We start from the raw sequence: 16,642 nt of genomic DNA on the forward strand, positions 1-16,642 counted from the left end.
AGAGACACAATCTCAGGAACATGAAGAAACACCATTTGAATAGGTCAAGAAAACACAAAAGATTTCATGTTTAGTTTCATCTGCACAAGCCCTAAGCCAGGACTGAGTCTGGCTTTAAATCTAGACTCCCTGTCAAAAAGGGAGTTTTACAGAGCAAACATTTTACCCTAGTGCAAGTGCTGCCAGAGCTTTATTAGGCAGCCCCTTGACCCCACGCTCACTGGACAGCCCCACATCTCTACCACCAATGCTTTGCCAGCACTAACACACACCATGGACCCCCATTCACAAGGATTTTATTTTCTTGTAACAAACAAAAAGTCATACACAAGACATGAATACAGACAAATAAATTAATGTCAAATGACAGACTGCCAAGGTGCAAATGAGTGGTGACAGTGAAAACTGCTTGGTTGGATGGCAGACTTACAACACATCACTGGCAGTGCTGCTGAAGCTTGAGAGGAAGCAGAACCACAAAACATGCTTCATCAGAGGAGACAGCAGCTAACCAAGTGAGCCAACCCTGCCACACCCTCTGGGAGGAATGTTTGGTTTAAGAAGGCAGAAACCCCAGAGCACAACAGTTACCAGCTGTTAAGTAACCTCTGTATAACATCTTGGCAAGAGAGAAGCTTCCAGTACCAGATGCAAGGCTCCTGCTGCCACCCCACCACTACAGAGAGCCTGCTGCTGGCTGAGAGACTGCTGCAACACAATCGTGAGATCAAGAGGAGACCTGTTTGCCCCAGGACAGGTGAAGATTACAGAGCAACGCTGCCTATAATGCTTAAGGGGTTAGATGGCAGCCAGGAGTTCCTTCCACTTTTCATGAAAGCAATTGTTGGCTGTTCCCACTAACTGGTTCTGACTAGGCCAAAAATTACATATCGCTGTACCATAGCAGGGAGGAGTGTTTAGCCTTGATCTGCCCTCGGTCCTCCCCCAGCCCTGCAAAATGCATTTAATGCTGATGAAACAAAAAAAAACTATTTGAGAAGTGCCCCTGGTGTCTCATACACTTCTACGTGATTCATACAAGATGCTAGAAAAAAAAAACAGATTGAGCAGCACGCAAAGTGCCAGAACATCTGTAAGTCTGTTGTCTAGAAGGCAGGACAGTGTTGCTTTGCAGAACAAACTTAAGTAATCCTCCTCTCTTCAAGCCATATCAGCTCTGGTCACTTCCACCTTTTTGGACGAACATAAAGAGCTGGAAGAGAAGTAATTTTTCCTCATTACTGCCAAGCCCCATGAGATTCTGCTCTCTGCCTTTCTAGTAAGAGCATCTTAGAATGGTCACTGCTCCACTTTTCCTTTAAAAAAATTCCAAGAACAAAGGAGTACTAGGTGTTGAACTACAAGGTCACACTGGATAGTAAGGGAGCATCACATTTAAAACTGACCCACCACATTCCCAGAGCAACTTCCTTCTGGCAGTTAATGGTCCAGTTTTTAGTCCTTGCTTGTTTTCATTATTTTCTGCTGGTGTTCTGTACATGCCAGACAGAACCATGGTCCTCCTGAGCGTCCTTCAGCACTGAGCAGGACAAGACAACCAGACTACAGGTAGACAAGCCAGCCTGCTTGCACACCACATGCAGTCCTGTCCCACAAAACATGGTTCAAGGTTTCACTGGGGCGCAGTGTACCAGGAAGCACATCTAGTGCAGCCCAGCAGACAGGATGGTTTACATTGGTTTAGTACTAGTGCAGGAGTTTTTCCAAGACCGGCTTTTGGAGGACAGTCACAACTGTTTCCTTTCCTCAGATGAAGAGCTGGAAGGGAGACTTTCCTATTTTATTGCAACACAACGGGACAGGGAAGCAGAGCCTAAGACACCCTGTAGCCAGCTAAAGACACCAGAAGCATTCTTCCTAGAACCCGGTGGGAGTGAGCACATTCAGATCCCGAGGTTTAATATTATGGGAACGTGAAGATTGTTTCCTCCCTTCTGTAACTGGAATGTCCATTTTGGGTGGCTTGAAGGTGACTGGATCCTCTGACATCCTAGTAGCCTGAGCACGCATCAGCTCCATTGGGGTTGGCTTCTGGGCACCCTTATAGGATTGGATGGTAAATCCTCCTGATGAAAAATAAAAATCACAGCAAGTAAGAGCTAAGAAAACTAACCAAGTCCTTTTTCCACTGCTGCCAGGAGTGAGCAGTGTCACTGACACCTGACACTCCAGAAAGCCTATGCAAGACCCAGCAGCTTCATGTCATCTAAAGCCTATTCCACATGAGTGGCTGGCACTTCCAGTTCTGGTTCCACCAGACAGCAGAGAAAGAGTAAAAAAGGAGTCACCTTCACACCCTGCCTTTCCACTGCAGCTCAGTGGAAGTTATTTCTACTTTCAGACCCTTGGCATAGGTTTTACCTAACTTCTTTATATTTAGGCATAGAAATGATATGAATAGCACACATTCAGAAGGTGGTCCTAGAAAGTAACAAGGCAAGCAGGATAAGGCTCCAGAAATAGCTAGCGAGTTTGTTGTCTGACAGCTCTCCCCTAGCTCTTGCAGGTCAGGAGATTTTAGAGGACATACCTGGATCATTGGTGGATTTCTGGATGGCTTTTGGTCCAAAAAAGCTCCATCTTTCCGATGGTAATTTGTCCCCACCAGCTTCCATGGCAAAGTCTGGACCAGTGATAGAAGCAGAGGATCCCTGACTAAACCAACCCCTAGGGAAAAATCACTGAGATGTATAAAACACGAGAATAAATACTTCAAGTGGCCCCACTGTGCCAGGAGCTTTACATGTAGTTATCAGGGGCAATTTAGACAATATTAATAGGTTTGTTACCACCTAGGATGAAGAGATGTATGCTCAAGTTCCACAAGCTTTCAACATTTGGATCTATCCAACACAAATCCACAGCAGGCTCTGAATTTCACCCCTTAGACAGTCCCTCAATGGATAAGGTTTTTTTGTAGCAGCTCCCACCTCAGCAGCCTGTAGGAAACCAAAGGCGGCACGAACAGAGTACCTGTTTTTATGCTTGGGAGAGGAGTGGGGAGTGCTGCTTGGAGTGGACTGAGCAGAAGAAGTCTGTTTGTCATCTTTTGTCATCTCTCCACTCTGCATTTTTAGCTTCTGTTAGGAGAGGCAAGAGAAACACAGAAGCAACAGAGCTTAAATACAAGACATAAGGAACAAACAGCCAGTTTTATTGTCAAAACTGGACAATTATTTATATCACAGGTGATAAAAGATTTAAGTGTCACTTAAGCTAAACCCAGTATTACAACACTTGCATGCACCCCTTAAGCTTCTTTCCACAACAGATATAAGCATTTTAGAAGTCCACTATGCTCAAGACACCTCCTCCAGGCTAAAGGAAGCCAAATAACACCTAGAGCTCGCTCTGCAATTCAGAGTCACTATCCAAGAGTAACGCTCCGCTTCAATACCACCGTTCATAGGGCGGTTGCAGAGGTAGCACAGCTAGCTCACACATCAGTTCAGCCACCTGGGAGCAAGTCTAAATGCCACAGCAGCCATTTGTCTGCAACACTCTCCAGAGCAACAAAGCTCTGTCCCACAAGTTCTCTAATGAAGGTGAGATCAGACCTCATACAGAAGGTACAAGGTGTAGGAGTACTAGACCCTGAGAAGTAATCCATGTACGTCAGGATGAAAACACTGCTCTAGAACACCAAGACAAACTGCATTTGAAGAGTATGCCTGGTCATAAAAAAAACCAGGAACTGGGTAGGTGTGTGAACGGGGTTATTACAAGTCAGACAGTACAAACTGAACTTTGAAGAAGTCACTTGAAGGGCAGTTACAGTTCAAACACCAGCTACACAGGCACCTTCTCAGGGTGTTTCCTGTGGCTATCCAAGCCATGCTAATGCAATGCGCCAACGCTGTTATTGAAACTTTGACCTTGTGGGAGTACACTCAAAGAGCTCACTGTTAATCTCCAACTGCAAGATTAGTGTGTGCAACTGAGCTCATCAGAAACACGTTGATGCAAAACCTTTGTCTTTATTTCCAGTAAGAGGTGAGCCCAATTTCATTTGTTAATTTCCACATCAGAAATGCACTGTTTACAAGTCCTCTTATGACAAAGAGTTACAACAGTCAACTGCAGGGCACCAAAGAAGCTCGGTTCTGTGTAGAGATGGCCCCACTTGGAAAGATGACTGGGATAGTCTGACATGACTGTGGAATATGGCAGATTTCAGGAAAAAAGTTTGTTTCAAAACTGTAAAGGCTAATGCATAAAGGCTAATGCTAACTTTAAAATATAAGTGGGTAACCTTTTTTACACAGTGAGCTAAAAGTTTTCAAAGAAAGCAGTTTAAGGAGGGTCCTAACAACATGCTCCGAAAGTTACGTCACCTGATAGGTGTTATGCTAGTACACAACGTACACGGAGAAAGCCAATGCAAAACAAGCCTTACATGGACTGCCTCAGCCACTCGGTGATACTTGGTCTCCTCAGTAGTGAGGCCTTTGTGGGGAGTGTAGCCAGCATCTCTCAGCCCTGCCTGCTTCTCAAAGCGCTGAATGCTCTCCTGAGTCTGCTCTGGAAGGGACAAGAGTGCATATTCACACAGAAATGCCACAAGCAGTTCTAGCAAACAAAGGCAACTTAAGCAACCGAACATACGACCCATTTTTCATCATTCATACCTACATGTTGTGATGACTTGACAGAGGCAGCAAGATGAAGCTAATGAGATATCCTGACTTGAAAACTATCCTGAGTCATAGGGCTAAGTCAGATGAGCAGTGATCTGTCCCAGATTACCAAACATATTACAAATGCAACACCTGTAATTAAACCCATCACACCCAAGAAGCTGCATCACTCCTAATTACAATTTCCTAAATCAAAAAAAAAAAAATGAAGTCTTCTGAAGGACTGCCCACCCCAGCTAATCTGACAATCACAGCTTTGCAGAACAGGTGGTAAAGACTCCCAGTGATTCTAGATTAGGTAAAATAGCATATTTCAGCCAAATACAGAGCCAGCATCTAATACACTGATATCAGCTTCAGTTCTGAAAAACATAAGCACTTTTTTTGCCCCTACTATCAGCGTAAGATGTTCACTCCCAGCAGGACTGAGAAAAACATCAAAAGGAATTAGAGCACAAAAACATTACTGGAAAAGCCCAGTATCTTCTATAAACAGATAACACTTCCCATGTTAATGTTAAAGTTATTTGCAGGGATAGTGCACTGTGTATGACAAATCTAGAGGACATTTGCCTATTTATTTCCAACTTGTAACTGAATGTTCTTCTTGAGAGGTAGGGGCTGGGGTTCCTGACTTCTTACTGCACAAGAACATTTTTAGGCCATTATGGTTTTAACTAGATTAGCATTTTAGCATTTTATCATTAGACTGAACAAGAGCTGCTTTCCAGCAGAAAGTCCATATTCCTGGATGTTATTTTCTGATGTGTTGGTTATTTTTGAGCCAAGACAGAAATAAGTGCAAACATAAAGCTATTCCAAAATGCTGGTCTGAAAATCCAGAAGTCTTTGGCAGCACTGCTTGGAGGAAGATGAAGCTCAGTTCCCAGCTGCTAAAAGAAGTGGCAGCAGGGAGAGATTAACACATGAATAATTCCTCTTGCTGCAAAGGGGAATGTCCTCTCTGCAAACATAACTGACTCAATTTGATTTTAAAGCATCATTAATTTATGAGGTTTGTTTTTTTTACTGTGGGACTGTTAGCAAGACAGCTGCTGCTGCTATTAACTAGCAAACAGCAGCAAGTGCTCCATTAGCACAGTACATCAGCTCTCCACATCACTTTGGTTAATTTTAGAGCTTTACTCTTCATTCAGAAATAGCTAGTTAATAAGCAACCATACAGTAGCAGCAGCAGCCACCTCTGCACTCCAGCAACAAGGTGGTGTGGACTGCAGTGTCCTATCAGGAGATAATGTACTCTGCACTCCTCCCTCATCACCCACCTCCAGCACCTGCAAATACTGAGGCAGTAAGTGTGGCCTGTTCCCTAGTTCCTTGCTTCCTTCTAGAAGCATCCTCCAAAAAAACTCATCCAGTTCAAGAGCAGAGTCACTCTGAACCCACAAGCTGTCCAGGAACTCTGGTAGTTACCTTGAGGCATTACCAAGCCAGAGCACGCTCATGTGCCCACACCCCATTAGCCACTACATGAGAGGCAAGAGTTCTTACTTGTAATGAGAGAGTTCATGATGATATGAGTGGCCTTGGCCTTCACCACAGGTACCTTGTTCACACTTTCAGTGGATGATGAAGGAGTTATGACAGATGCATTCGTGTTAGCATCCCCTTCCTCAATCTGTGGGGAAGAAGCAGGGTACAGTTTAAGATGAGAAGGTATCTCAGCACCTTGCCAGGGCACATCTCTAACTACTCAAATGAGACACAAGGCCATGCTGCTCTAGCAGCTAGCCTTCATCCCATGGAAGAAACCGTGCGCTGTTCTCACTACAGCCCAGGAATGTTTAGAGCTTGAATCTTACAATTCTTAGCAATCAACAAGCAACTTGCATCCAACATTTGAAAACCTACCGGGCTCAGAGCCAAGGAGTTGTTAGTCTAAGTACAAAAAGGTCAACAGGAAAGAAACCAGAACATATCTACTTCCATTCTCATAAATACAAATTGGACTTCAAGGTCAATTGGACAAGAGCACCCTTCCACATATAGCTCAGAAACACAAACTATTTACAGAACAGCAGTCACACAGATTAGAGGCTGGTGTTTAGATCTTGGTTTCCCCCTCACTCCTTGTATCAGTTTCTTGCTCGGTGTATCTAGTGGTCACAGCTCTACCACTGATCACAAGACCCTAGCAACAAAGAACCAGGCAACGAATGCTAGAGAACAAGAAATCCTGTGAAACAGACTTCCTCCCCCTAACTCAGGACTTACTGTTCCCTGACTGGACAGTTTGCTTTTTGTGCCAAACCACAACTTCAGGTTTTCTTCCATGAGAAAGATTTTAAAACAAAGTGAGGTAAAAAGTAGAGGTTACGCTCAAAGGCAGGCAGAGTTATTTACTTCCATTCAACATTTAACTTCAAACATAATAAACAGCCTCTAAATTTAAAAGAGCTAGTGTTGCACTCAAAGCATCCCCATAGTCATTCCATAGAACAGTTTGGCTTGGAAGGCACCTTCAAAGATCATCCAGTCCTGCCCCCCTGCTGCTTTCCCTAGATCAGGTTGCTCAAAGCCTTGTCCCACCTGACTTTGAACACTTCCAGGGATGGGGCATCCACAGCTTCTCTGAGCAACCTGTTCCTAGTGTCTCACCACTCTCATCATAAAGTACTTACGTCCACCCTAAATCTACCCTTTTGCTCTGGTTTTATTACACCTGGTTACAGCTTGCAGCTTTTTTACCCATAAACGCCTCCCATAAGCAAGGGGACTGCCCGAACACAGCTATCTCAGCCGTACTTCAGTGTCCCCACAACAGGGCCAGGCAGCAAAGCCGGCCTCTTGTCCCCAGCACCTCCCGAGGGCTCCCGGCGCCCACCGGCTCTCTGCTGCGGCGGGGGGCAGCTCGCCCAGTGGGGTGCCCCGGTGCAGCGGCACACAGCAGGCACGCCTGGGCCAGGGCCACCGCAGCAACCCGCCCGCCCGTACCTTCGAGAGCTCCTGGTACTTGCGCTCGGGGATGACCGGCTGCTTCCAGAGGACGTTGGCGCACAGGTCGGCGGGCGGCGGTGTCATGGGCGCCGTGTCCTCCAGGGCGTCGTCGTAGCTGAAGGCCCGCCGCGGCACGCCGACGGGCAGCGACATCTTATCCGGGCGGGCCCCGCCGCCCTGCTCCAGCGCTGCGAACAGAGAGGCCCGCGCTCAGCAACGCCGCCCGCTCGCCCCGCCGAGGCCTACCCGGGCCGGCGGGGAGTGCGAGGGCGTGGGGCCTTACCGGGAACGTCCGGCTGCCGCGAGCTCATTGCGGCGGCACCGCGGCTCGGCTGAGGCTAGCGGGGCTCGGAGACGGGGGTGGTGGCGGGCCGGGAGCCAGCGGGCCGGGCGGCACCATGGCACAGCCCGCTGGGCACCCACCGCCGCCGCCACCGGAGGGGAGGTGCGAGGGGCACCGCCCCCGCGGGAGCGCTCTTATAGGCCCGCAGGTCTCGCGAGAGCTGGCAGTGGCGCGCGGGGCACGCTGGGAGGTGTAGTTCGGGGTGCGAGGGGCGGGGCCAGGCGGAGGGGGCGGGGCCGGGTGGTCCCGGGCGCGGCGGGGCTCGGGGCGGGGGTGGCCGCCGCAGCCCGCCGCCCCCCGGCCCTTCCAGGGCAGCGCTGCCCGGCCCTGCCCGCTCCCGTCCCGTGCCCGACCGTGCCCCGGCTGTGCCAGGAACCCGTGTCGCCCCGCTGGAGGGGTGCCCAGCTCACCCACGGCCCCCGCAGCGGGGCTGGGGGTCCCTTGCTGCGACCACCCTGAGGGCAGCGGGGGGCCAGGCGTGGTGGCTCCGGGGAAGGGCCCGCAGCCAGGGCCGCGGGACCCGGCCCGGGGCAGGAATGTGTTGTGCCACCGGCGAGGACGGAGGGAAAACGAGTCCCGTGGGCAGCAACCCCAGGGCCCGTGGGTGCCCGCTGCGCTGGGTGCCCGGCTGCCGGGCGGGTGTGGGGCCTGGGGGGGGCTCACCCTGCTCCCCCCCCTTCATCGTCCCTCCCTCCATCCCCACCACCCCTCCATCTCCCCCTGCCTCCATCCATCCCTCCATCCCTTCATCCCCCCCGCCGTGGGAGCGGCCCCTTTAAGCGCGGCGGTAACGCCAGGGGCGGACACAGCTGGCGGGGGGCGGGCACAGCTGGCGGGGCGGGGGGGGCGGGCACAGCTGGCGGGGGGGCGGGAACAGCTGGCGGGGCCGGGGGGGCGGGCACAGCTGCGCCGCGGCCGCACGCTGCCGGTGCCGGTGCCGCATGGCTCCGTGCGGCGCCCTCCGGGACCTGACGCTGGCCCTGGGCGCCGCCGTGGCCGCCCTCGGCTCCCTCCTCTTCATCGCCTGGAAGATCTGCTTCCGCGGCACCGGCACCGGCACCGACTGGAGCGGCTGGTGGGAGCGGGAGCTGCGGGAGCTGCGGGAGCTGCGGGAGCGAGCCCCGCCCGGCGACGCGGTAAGGGGGACGCGGACCCTCGCCGGGACCCCCGGCCCATCGCGGGGCGGGAAGGGCACGGGGTCGGGATGTCCCCGGGATCCCCTGTACCGGGATGCCCTATACCAGTATCTCCTGTACTGGGAGCCCCTTACCGGGATCTCCCCGAGCCCAACGGGTCGGGGACGGGGCAGGGGATCGGGATCCCTCCCGGTTACTCGCACCCCCGAGAGCATCAAGCTGGGGAAGGGGCAGGGGATCGGGATCGCCCCTGTGATCACTGGGCTGGGGAAGGCTCTGGATCGCCAGCGGGATCCCTCTGAGCACGTGGGGCTGGGGAAGGGGCGCGGGGTCAGGATCCCCCTGGGATCTCGCACCAGCATCCCCCGGAGCAGGTCAGACCGGGTTCCCCGGGGTATTCCACAGGATGACGCCCTTGGGCCGCCTGCAGCCCATCCTGCTGGGGAAGGGGTCCCCAGTCTGAACTGCCCCTGGAGCCCACCGGGATGGAGATGGGGGCACAGGGGCTGGGGGGGCTGGCAGGACCCCTTGCTCCGGGCTGGTCCTTCAACCAGGACTGGCCCCCACCCACCCCACACCGTCCTGTGCCCCACAGCTGCACTGGCGGCAGGTGCTGGTGCTGGGGCTGGACGGGGCTGGGAAGAGCAGCGTCCTGCACTACATCTGCAGCCGGACGGCCAGGGAGCGCATCGCACCCACCCACGGCTTCAACTCTGCCCAGCTCTACGTCGAGGGGCTGGAGATGGACCTGCTGGAGGGTAAGGCTGGCCTGGTCCCACTGTGTCCCCTGGGGCTGAGCCTGCCTGCAGGGTCCCCCCGCCTGCTGACACTGGGCTGGGAGTGCAGAGCACCCCGCGCAGCAGGAGGTCTGGTTCCCTGGGGTGCTATGGGGAGGCAGCAGCCCCGCTTGCCCCCACGCTGGTGCCTGATCCTGCCTGTGTCCCACAGTGGGTGGCAGCCAGAACCTGCGAGCGTACTGGCCCCACTACCTGAGCCAGGCCCATGTGCTGGTGTTCGTGGTGGACTCGGTGGACAGGTCACGCCTGCTGACGGCGCGCCAGGAGCTGCACACGCTGCTGGCCACAGAGCCCCAGCTGCCCCTGGTCGTGCTGGCCAACAAGCAGGTGGGTGTCTGTCTGTCCCCACAGCTGCCCCCTGGGCTGTTTCCAGTGAAACTGTCCCTCCCCAGGGCCCCGAGGGGAAATCCTGATACCCAAAATCCACCAGCTCTTGCAAAATCTGGTTTCTCGGGGCCTGTCTCCTCCAGTCTTCGTCAGGAGGCGCGGCTGCTGCTACCAGTGCCCCAGCTAACGAGTTTCAGGAGAGAACCCAGGCAGCAGCATACAAAATCCCCAAGGGGAAATACATTCCCCGGGCAGGCAACCAAGTGCGTGCCTGGTGCTGCTTCCCATTAGCTCGTGCCAAAGCGACTCCAATGCAGGGGCGAGGCAGCCCTGCCTGCGCATGATCCCTGCCAGGACCCCGCAGGCACGACAGGGCTCCTGCCAGCCGGCAGCGTGGCTCCCAGCGCTGCTCCCCTCCTGAGCCGCCATCTCTCTCCCTCACAGGACAAGAGCGATGCCCTGAGCGCAGCAGAGCTGCGGGAGGAGCTGGCCCTGCACATGCTCAGCGGACAGCGGGAGCTCTTCCTCCTGCCCACCAGCGCGACCTGGGCCAGCCTGAGCACCGCCACCAGCGTCCTCCATGTGAAGAACCTGCTGGTCACCCTGCTCTCCCAGCCCTGAGCCCACGCGGGGGGCAGACAGGCTCCCACCCCCCGCACGGTTCCTCTTTGGGGTCTGTGGTGCAAGGGTGGAAGCGTCTGGGCCGGTGCTGCTGGAGCTCAGACTCGCTGGTAGCAGGCTGCCAGTCCTGGGATGTTTGCCACACCCCACGAGGTTTGGGGTTGAGCTGCAGCATGGCTGCCCTCAGGGAACATGAGCAGCAGGCTCTGATCTCTGCCGCGAGGAGAGGTTAGCTGCCTCCCCCAGTTCAGCGATGAAATCTCCCTTGGGATGGAAGCAGAAGCACAGCTCTTACCTCCCGGTGAGCGGGAAGTGCAGCACAGGGCAGGGCCCCACACCTTCACGGCAGCCTGGCAGGGTATTAAACAAGCGGGGCTGAACAAGCAGGGCAGCCCTCTCACCCACTGGCACGGACAGGTCACGCCAGGAGGTGGGCTCTCCTTCCCGAAAAACACGAGGAGTTACTGCTGGTGCAGCCCTGCAGTGCAGCTCTGCCAGTACGGCGCACACCAGCAGGAATAACCAGCTCCGGCTGTCCATCACCGGGGCAGAGCACAGCTCTCAATTCCCCCAACTCTGTATTTAAAGCCCTGTTTAGGAGAGATGAAGGCAGGTATTGGGCAGCCCCGCACTGTCCCTTCACCTGAGCAGGGCAGAGACGGGCTGTTTGGTAGGAGCTGCGCTCAGCAGGCGTTGGCCCCCCTGCCTGCTCTCCCTCCCTCTCCACTGTCCCAGTGAGGAGGGGAAGGAGGCAGGCTCAGGGCCCGCGGGAAGCCCTGCCTGCAGGCAGGAGGCTGCTGGGTCAGGCCACAGGGTGCTGGGTCCTGGAAAACCTCTCAGGGAAGCTGGGGAGTGCATCGGGGAAAGGGAGCACGAACCAGCCAGTCTCTGCTGCGAAACCTTTTGTACAGCCGCTCCTTCCCGTTGTCAATAAAAGAGGCTGATCACTCTGCGCTGCTCTCTGGCTCCTTGGCAAGGAAGGGACCCCCAGCCCGGCCTCCCGAGCTGGAGGTAGGAAAGTTGCTCACGGGGGAAGGAAGCAGGACGTGGCCCCGCTCCAACCTCTGCTGCCTACAGGGAAATCAGCAAAGGCCCAAGTGCTGCCCACACACCGCGGGCCCCCAGCCCTGTTGCTGCAGAGGGTGACGTGCACCCGATGCCCACGTCCCACAGGTCAGCACCAGGAGCTCTCTGAGGCGGGACTGCGCCAAGCGAGAGCCCACGAGCAAGACATTCACACCAGCTTGAAAGAGCAATTTATTTTAACAAGGCAAAGGAAGTGCTGGCTGCTGCACAGAAAGGGAGCAGCACAGCACATTCAGTCCCAACACCACAAGCCACAGCCAAGAGTCTTTCATGCCTGGTTATAACTATCTCTGTGTGACGAAGGTCCTTCCTCCATCACCAGAGGCTTTGCGTAGCTCAATTTGCAGGCACTGAGCCCGCAAGTGACTGTCACCTGCCTGTCAGTCCCCGCTTGGTTCAGAAAATGGTCACATCAAACCCGCACTTTTGCAGGCAAACCTGAGAAAAAAGGGCAGTCACTGCACGTCCATCTTTTCCTGCTTGAGTGATGCGATGAAATCCTTGTACTCCTCAGGATAGAAGTTCTTGTACACGTTGATCTTCCTCTTAATCTGTTTGGGAGTATCCTGGTAGTAGTTCTTCTCATCTCGAGCCATTTCCTGTGACAAAGGAGAGGGTAAGTCAGAGGAGTGGCCCCAAGAGCAAACACCAAACCAGCCCAGCCATGCCCCAAAGGCCCACCCAGGCCGGCTGCGATCAGTGCCTGACTCAGACAGGGATTTGGCTAAGGTTCCAAGTGCTGCTTCCCGTTAACCATCAGCTGACTGCGAAACGAGATCCAGGACAGAGAGGATTAGCGATTCCCATCCTGCAGAGGAGCCAGGAGTGAATTGCTGTGGGTGCTTCTTGCTCTGGGACAACCCAGTACTTACCTTGTAGTTCTCCCCATGGTTCTGTATCATGTACTGCACATAGTCAATGAGGTCTCGTGAGAGCGTGTTTGACTTCTTCTCGGGGAGACTGGCCTCATATTCCATCTCTAGGCAAAGGACAGAGACACCATGAGGCAGGCAGGCAGGCAGGGGAGGGAAGCAAGCAGTACCTCAGAGGTCCCCAGCCTCCTCCCAGTATCGAGCCCCGACAGTAATGCAGAAAGGAGGTGGCTCCTGCAGCACAGCTCCACTGCTCGCACACACGGGGCCGCTTCCCAGCACGATCGCGCAGGAAAACAAGACAACAGCCCTCTGCGTAGGCTGCAGGCATCCAAGCCTGCGCCGCGGCTCCTCTCCAGCTCACACCGCCAGGAGTGGAGCCTTTCTGCCCAGGCTGCAGAGTGTGACTGTTCAGAGCTGCCCAGCCCACCACTAAAACACACGGGGTACTGCAGCCACAGTCTCTTGTCACCTTGGTGCCACACACTAGCACTTTTCAGAGCGACAAGAGCCCTCTTGAGGCTGCAGGTAGAAATACCGCGAAAAAAAGCAGCACAGGAAGGAAAAGGAAATTCATGAGACAGAGAACGGCAGAGCTGCTGTCCTGGCTCCTGGCTCACCTCCAGCCTGGCTGGGAACCCCCTGCTGGCTGCTGCCGGTGGGTACTTCTCTACAAGCCTGTTAATTCTACGAGAATTAACAGCCTTCCCTGCCCCTGGCACAGCACAGCAGCTAAGGACAGTCTGGCAGCACAAAGATGAGAGACAAAATAACCCACGGGGCCTTGGGAGAAGCCCAAAAGCAATGGCAATGGTGCGGTTCAGCAGGAAACCTGCCAGGGCTGGAGGAGGTGAAGCGCTCCCTGGGCAGGACAGAAGTGGCACTGACCGTTCACCACGTAGGGCTTCCGCACTATTTTCTTTCCTTGCTCCCGTCCATCGCTTTCCACTTCCATCCCCTGTGTTAAACGAGAAAGAAAGCAAGTCAAGAAAAGCCCATTCAGAAGAGAGCTGTGTCCCCATACGTTGGTTCCAAAACTCCAAACTGCTTATACAACAGCTGCAAGGACCAGGAAATCTCAGCTGGCTTAAGCAGAGCCTTATTTGCGCCATTACGCTAGCCCCTGGGCAAGCCAGTCACCCGAGCAATGGTGTGTGAACGGAGACAAGTAGCAAACAAGGTCACTCCTGTTTTTTTTCCATGAGTGTGACGTTTCACGGGGCCAGGTTTCGTGGGGCTACCTTTTGCCTGGAAGTGTTGCCCACTGACACAGGCAGGCCAGCCTGGTGCTGCTGTACAGAAAGAGGCATTCTTTCTCATCAGACGCAACTGGGCTGCAGCAATCCCAACCCCACCTCTCTCTGGCAAGTCCCAGGAGATTAACTGACATTATTTACACTTGTTCCAAAGCCCATTATTTCCCGGCAACACCTTAGCTCGTTCCCATGCCAGGATCTTGGCAAGAAAAGTGTAGCAATAAACATAAGAAACCCATCCGCCTACAGAGGCTGATCCAGAGCCACCTGACCCACGCTCCAAGGCAGGCAGCTCTCCATGCTGCTTTTCCCCAGCCTGGCTACGTGTCCTGGGGGATGCCTGACCTTCCGTCCCCCACAAAGCAGCAGCCCTAGCCAAGTCCCCCTGCCCTTCCCTGGCAGGGCACGGCCACACTTACCAGCTTCTTCTTGGGGATGGGGACGGCCTTGTTGGGATCCTCGGCCAGGCCCATCTCGGCCAGGTTCTGTGCCACTGACTTGGTCGGGTCCCAGGCATGGCGGATATGCGAGCTGCAGAGGAGATACGAGACAGTTTAGTAAAAGCAGGCCTCAAAGGAGGGCCTAAAAGGCCTACTTTGTGTGCAAGCTTTAAACAGAAGCAATTTTCCTTTCAGTAATTTTCCTTTCAGCTAAAATAACTGCACTTTCTGAAGCTAACTGCATGTTTTACAGACAGTGTCTGCTTCTGGGACTGACAACGCTTAAAGTTGCAGTTCTCACGGAGGTACCCGTGCGAATGGCGTGCAGAAAGGCTCGTGTGCTTATTCTTAGAGCATCCAGGTCTCTTTTAAAGTCCTCGCTAATTACAAAGAAGGGCCGAAGATAAACAAGGCTGCGAACAGGCACCGGCATCAGGGGCTGCGCTCCCCCTCCCCGCGCGGGTGCGTGTCCCCCGGCTCCCCACGGACAAGCGTCCCCCAAGGGCCCACCGAGGCGTGCGGCAGGTCCCCCCGGGCACACCCGCTCCCACAGCCGCCCTGCCCGCAGCCCGCCCGCCGCGGCCTCACCAGGCGATGCGCGGGGCGGCGCGGCGGCGGGCGCTGCGGTAGAGCCGCTTGCGGTTGAGGTTGTAGGAGTATTTCTGCCGCCGGTTCTTGCCCTTCGCCTTCGGCATGGCGGCCCCACGCTGCTGCTGCCGCCGCCGGGAGCGCCGGGCCGGGCCGGGCCGCGCGGGGCGGGGCCGCGCCGCGGGGCACCACGGGAACTGTAGTCCCGCGCCCGCAGCGCCGCCCGCCGGGTGCGCCCGCTGTGGACTACAATCCCCGGCATGCCCCGCGGCGGGGGCGGGGCGTGCGGCCTGCCGGGAGTGCCCGTCCCCCCCGCCCGTTGGCCGCCGGGAGCGCGCGCCCCTTCCTGGCTACGGCGGCCGGGGAGGGTCGCGGGTGGTCACCTTCGCCGCGGGCCGCAGCCATGGCGGGCGGAGCTCCCCCGCCGCTGGAGCGCAGCCCGCTGCCCGTGTTCAGCGAGGAGGGCTTCGGGGACAAGTTCCTGCGCAAGACCCGCGAGAACCCCCTGGTGCCCCTCGGTGAGGGGAGAGGGCTGGGGCGGGGGGGGGGGGGGGGCGATGGGGCTGGGGGTGAGGGAGGGCCTGAGCAGGGGGTGGGCCGGGGGGCTGCCCTCCGGGTGGGGCGGGGGGGGGCAGCTCGCGCTTGAGGGTGTTGACTAACGAGCCGGCAGCGCTCAGCCGCGGGGGGATGTGGGGACAGGCGAGGAGGAGGCGGGAGCTGGTCCTCGCAGCCCCTGCTCTGCTCCCCTGAGCTATTCCTCCGTCCCTCTCATCCCTCCATCCTTCCCGTCCCTCCGTCCTTCTCATACTTCCTGTTCCTCCGTCCTTCTCCGCAGGCTGCCTCTGCACTGTCGGCGTCCTGACATACGGACTGATCAGCTTCAAGAGAGGCAACACCCGTCAGTCTCAGCTGATGATGCGGGCGCGTATCCTGGCCCAGGGCTTCACCTTCGCGGCCCTCCTGGGAGGCATGGTGGTCACAGCCATGAAATCTAGAAAGTGAAATCAGGCAAGAGAGAAGCTACGGCCACCGGCGTGCGCCCGCCAGCCTGTGCCCCGGCTGGGAGGGTGGATTCTGGCTGTGGATGGAGTTTGCTGAGAGACAGTTGCGATGGCTTGGCAGAGCCAGCGACAGCGAGGCTCTGTGTTCCAGAGCGCTGGAAATGCGGCTAATACACCTCTGTGATTAACCTGAAATTTGGGCCGTGGCATTTTTTGATTCACTGAGAGCTTATCCTCCTGCTGCACTGGAGGTTGCGCCGCACTAAGGCTCTCCACCCCCGTCAGACCTCTTGTCCCTACTTGGTGCTGTCACAATCTGTTAAATCCATGTCCTGTGGGTCGTGGTCCTCACTGAGGTGCGGCTTTAGTCAGGCGGTGCACCAGCGTTTGAGAAATGGGCTGCCCAGGTAGGAAGGAACAGCCCTGTTTATGGCTTGATCCTGGCAGGACAGAGTTCATAAGCAGTGGGTGAGTTGTTTGGGGAGAATATGTAATCTGTTTGGTTGCAACCAGTGAGTAATAAAGTGAATTGCAGTGAGATTCTGACTGATACTGGATT

At 55.4% G+C, this 16,642-nt stretch overlaps 4 protein-coding genes across 4 annotated transcripts; 2 read left to right on the forward strand and 2 right to left on the reverse strand.

Annotated features, from left to right (window-relative positions):
• Positions 1-280: 280 nt before the first annotated feature.
• Positions 281-8,056, reverse strand: KIAA1191 (KIAA1191 ortholog). Its single transcript, XM_068408840.1, has 7 exons — positions 7,900-8,056; positions 7,614-7,804; positions 6,171-6,297; positions 4,418-4,542; positions 2,995-3,101; positions 2,552-2,688; positions 281-2,087 (listed from the first exon to the last, which is right to left on the reverse strand). Exons 1-7 carry the CDS (start codon positions 7,925-7,927, stop codon positions 1,879-1,881), a joined length of 924 nt encoding a protein of 307 aa, XP_068264941.1. The 5' UTR covers positions 7,928-8,056; the 3' UTR covers positions 281-1,878.
• Positions 8,057-8,900: 844 nt separating this feature from the next.
• ARL10 (ADP ribosylation factor like GTPase 10) lies at positions 8,901-10,840 on the forward strand. The gene is made up of 4 exons (XM_068409645.1): positions 8,901-9,095; positions 9,691-9,853; positions 10,044-10,219; positions 10,664-10,840. The coding sequence occupies exons 1-4, from the start codon at positions 8,901-8,903 to the stop codon at positions 10,838-10,840; spliced, it is 711 nt and encodes a 236-aa protein (XP_068265746.1).
• A 1,244-nt stretch (positions 10,841-12,084) lies between these two features.
• Positions 12,085-15,248, reverse strand: NOP16 (NOP16 nucleolar protein). Its single transcript, XM_068409199.1, has 5 exons — positions 15,083-15,248; positions 14,474-14,585; positions 13,687-13,756; positions 12,799-12,905; positions 12,085-12,525 (listed from the first exon to the last, which is right to left on the reverse strand). The coding sequence occupies exons 1-5, from the start codon at positions 15,187-15,189 to the stop codon at positions 12,382-12,384; spliced, it is 540 nt and encodes a 179-aa protein (XP_068265300.1). The 5' UTR covers positions 15,190-15,248; the 3' UTR covers positions 12,085-12,381.
• A 164-nt stretch (positions 15,249-15,412) lies between these two features.
• HIGD2A (HIG1 hypoxia inducible domain family member 2A) lies at positions 15,413-16,278 on the forward strand. The gene is made up of 2 exons (XM_068409255.1): positions 15,413-15,600; positions 15,918-16,278. Exons 1-2 carry the CDS (start codon positions 15,486-15,488, stop codon positions 16,082-16,084), a joined length of 282 nt encoding a protein of 93 aa, XP_068265356.1. The 5' UTR covers positions 15,413-15,485; the 3' UTR covers positions 16,085-16,278.
• Positions 16,279-16,642: the final 364 nt, after the last annotated feature.

This window comes from Nyctibius grandis, chromosome 10 (assembly GCF_013368605.1).
Source record: "Nyctibius grandis isolate bNycGra1 chromosome 10, bNycGra1.pri, whole genome shotgun sequence".
In the NCBI taxonomy this organism is placed as follows: Eukaryota; Metazoa; Chordata; class Aves; order Nyctibiiformes; family Nyctibiidae; genus Nyctibius; species Nyctibius grandis.

Bases quoted from the DNA above. Each gene is read 5' to 3' on its own strand.
- KIAA1191 (XM_068408840.1), bottom strand. From the start codon at position 7,927: ATGAGCTCGCGGCAGCCGGACGTTCCCG. The intron at 7,805-7,899 runs GTAAGGCCCCAC...CTCTGTTCGCAG, and splicing joins GCGGCAGCCGGACGTTCCCG to CGCTGGAGCAGGGCGGCGGG. The intron at 2,088-2,551 runs GTATGTCCTCTA...ATTTTTCATCAG, and splicing joins GAAATCCACCAATGATCCAG to GAGGATTTACCATCCAATCC.
- ARL10 (XM_068409645.1), top strand. From the start codon at position 8,901: ATGGCTCCGTGCGGCGCCCTCCGGGACCTGACGCTGGCCCTGGGCGCC. The intron at 9,854-10,043 runs GTAAGGCTGGCC...TGTGTCCCACAG, and splicing joins GGAGATGGACCTGCTGGAGG to TGGGTGGCAGCCAGAACCTG. The intron at 10,220-10,663 runs GTGGGTGTCTGT...TCTCCCTCACAG, and splicing joins TCGTGCTGGCCAACAAGCAG to GACAAGAGCGATGCCCTGAG.
- NOP16 (XM_068409199.1), bottom strand. From the start codon at position 15,189: ATGCCGAAGGCGAAGGGCAAGAACCGGCGGCAGAAATACTCCTACAAC. The intron at 14,586-15,082 runs GTGAGGCCGCGG...TCTCCTCTGCAG, and splicing joins GCCGCCCCGCGCATCGCCTG to CTCGCATATCCGCCATGCCT. The intron at 12,906-13,686 runs GTCAGTGCCACT...TCCTTTGCCTAG, and splicing joins GAAGCCCTACGTGGTGAACG to AGATGGAATATGAGGCCAGT.
- HIGD2A (XM_068409255.1), top strand. From the start codon at position 15,486: ATGGCGGGCGGAGCTCCCCCGCCGCTGGAGCGCAGCCCGCTGCCCGTG. The intron at 15,601-15,917 runs GTGAGGGGAGAG...CCTTCTCCGCAG, and splicing joins GAACCCCCTGGTGCCCCTCG to GCTGCCTCTGCACTGTCGGC.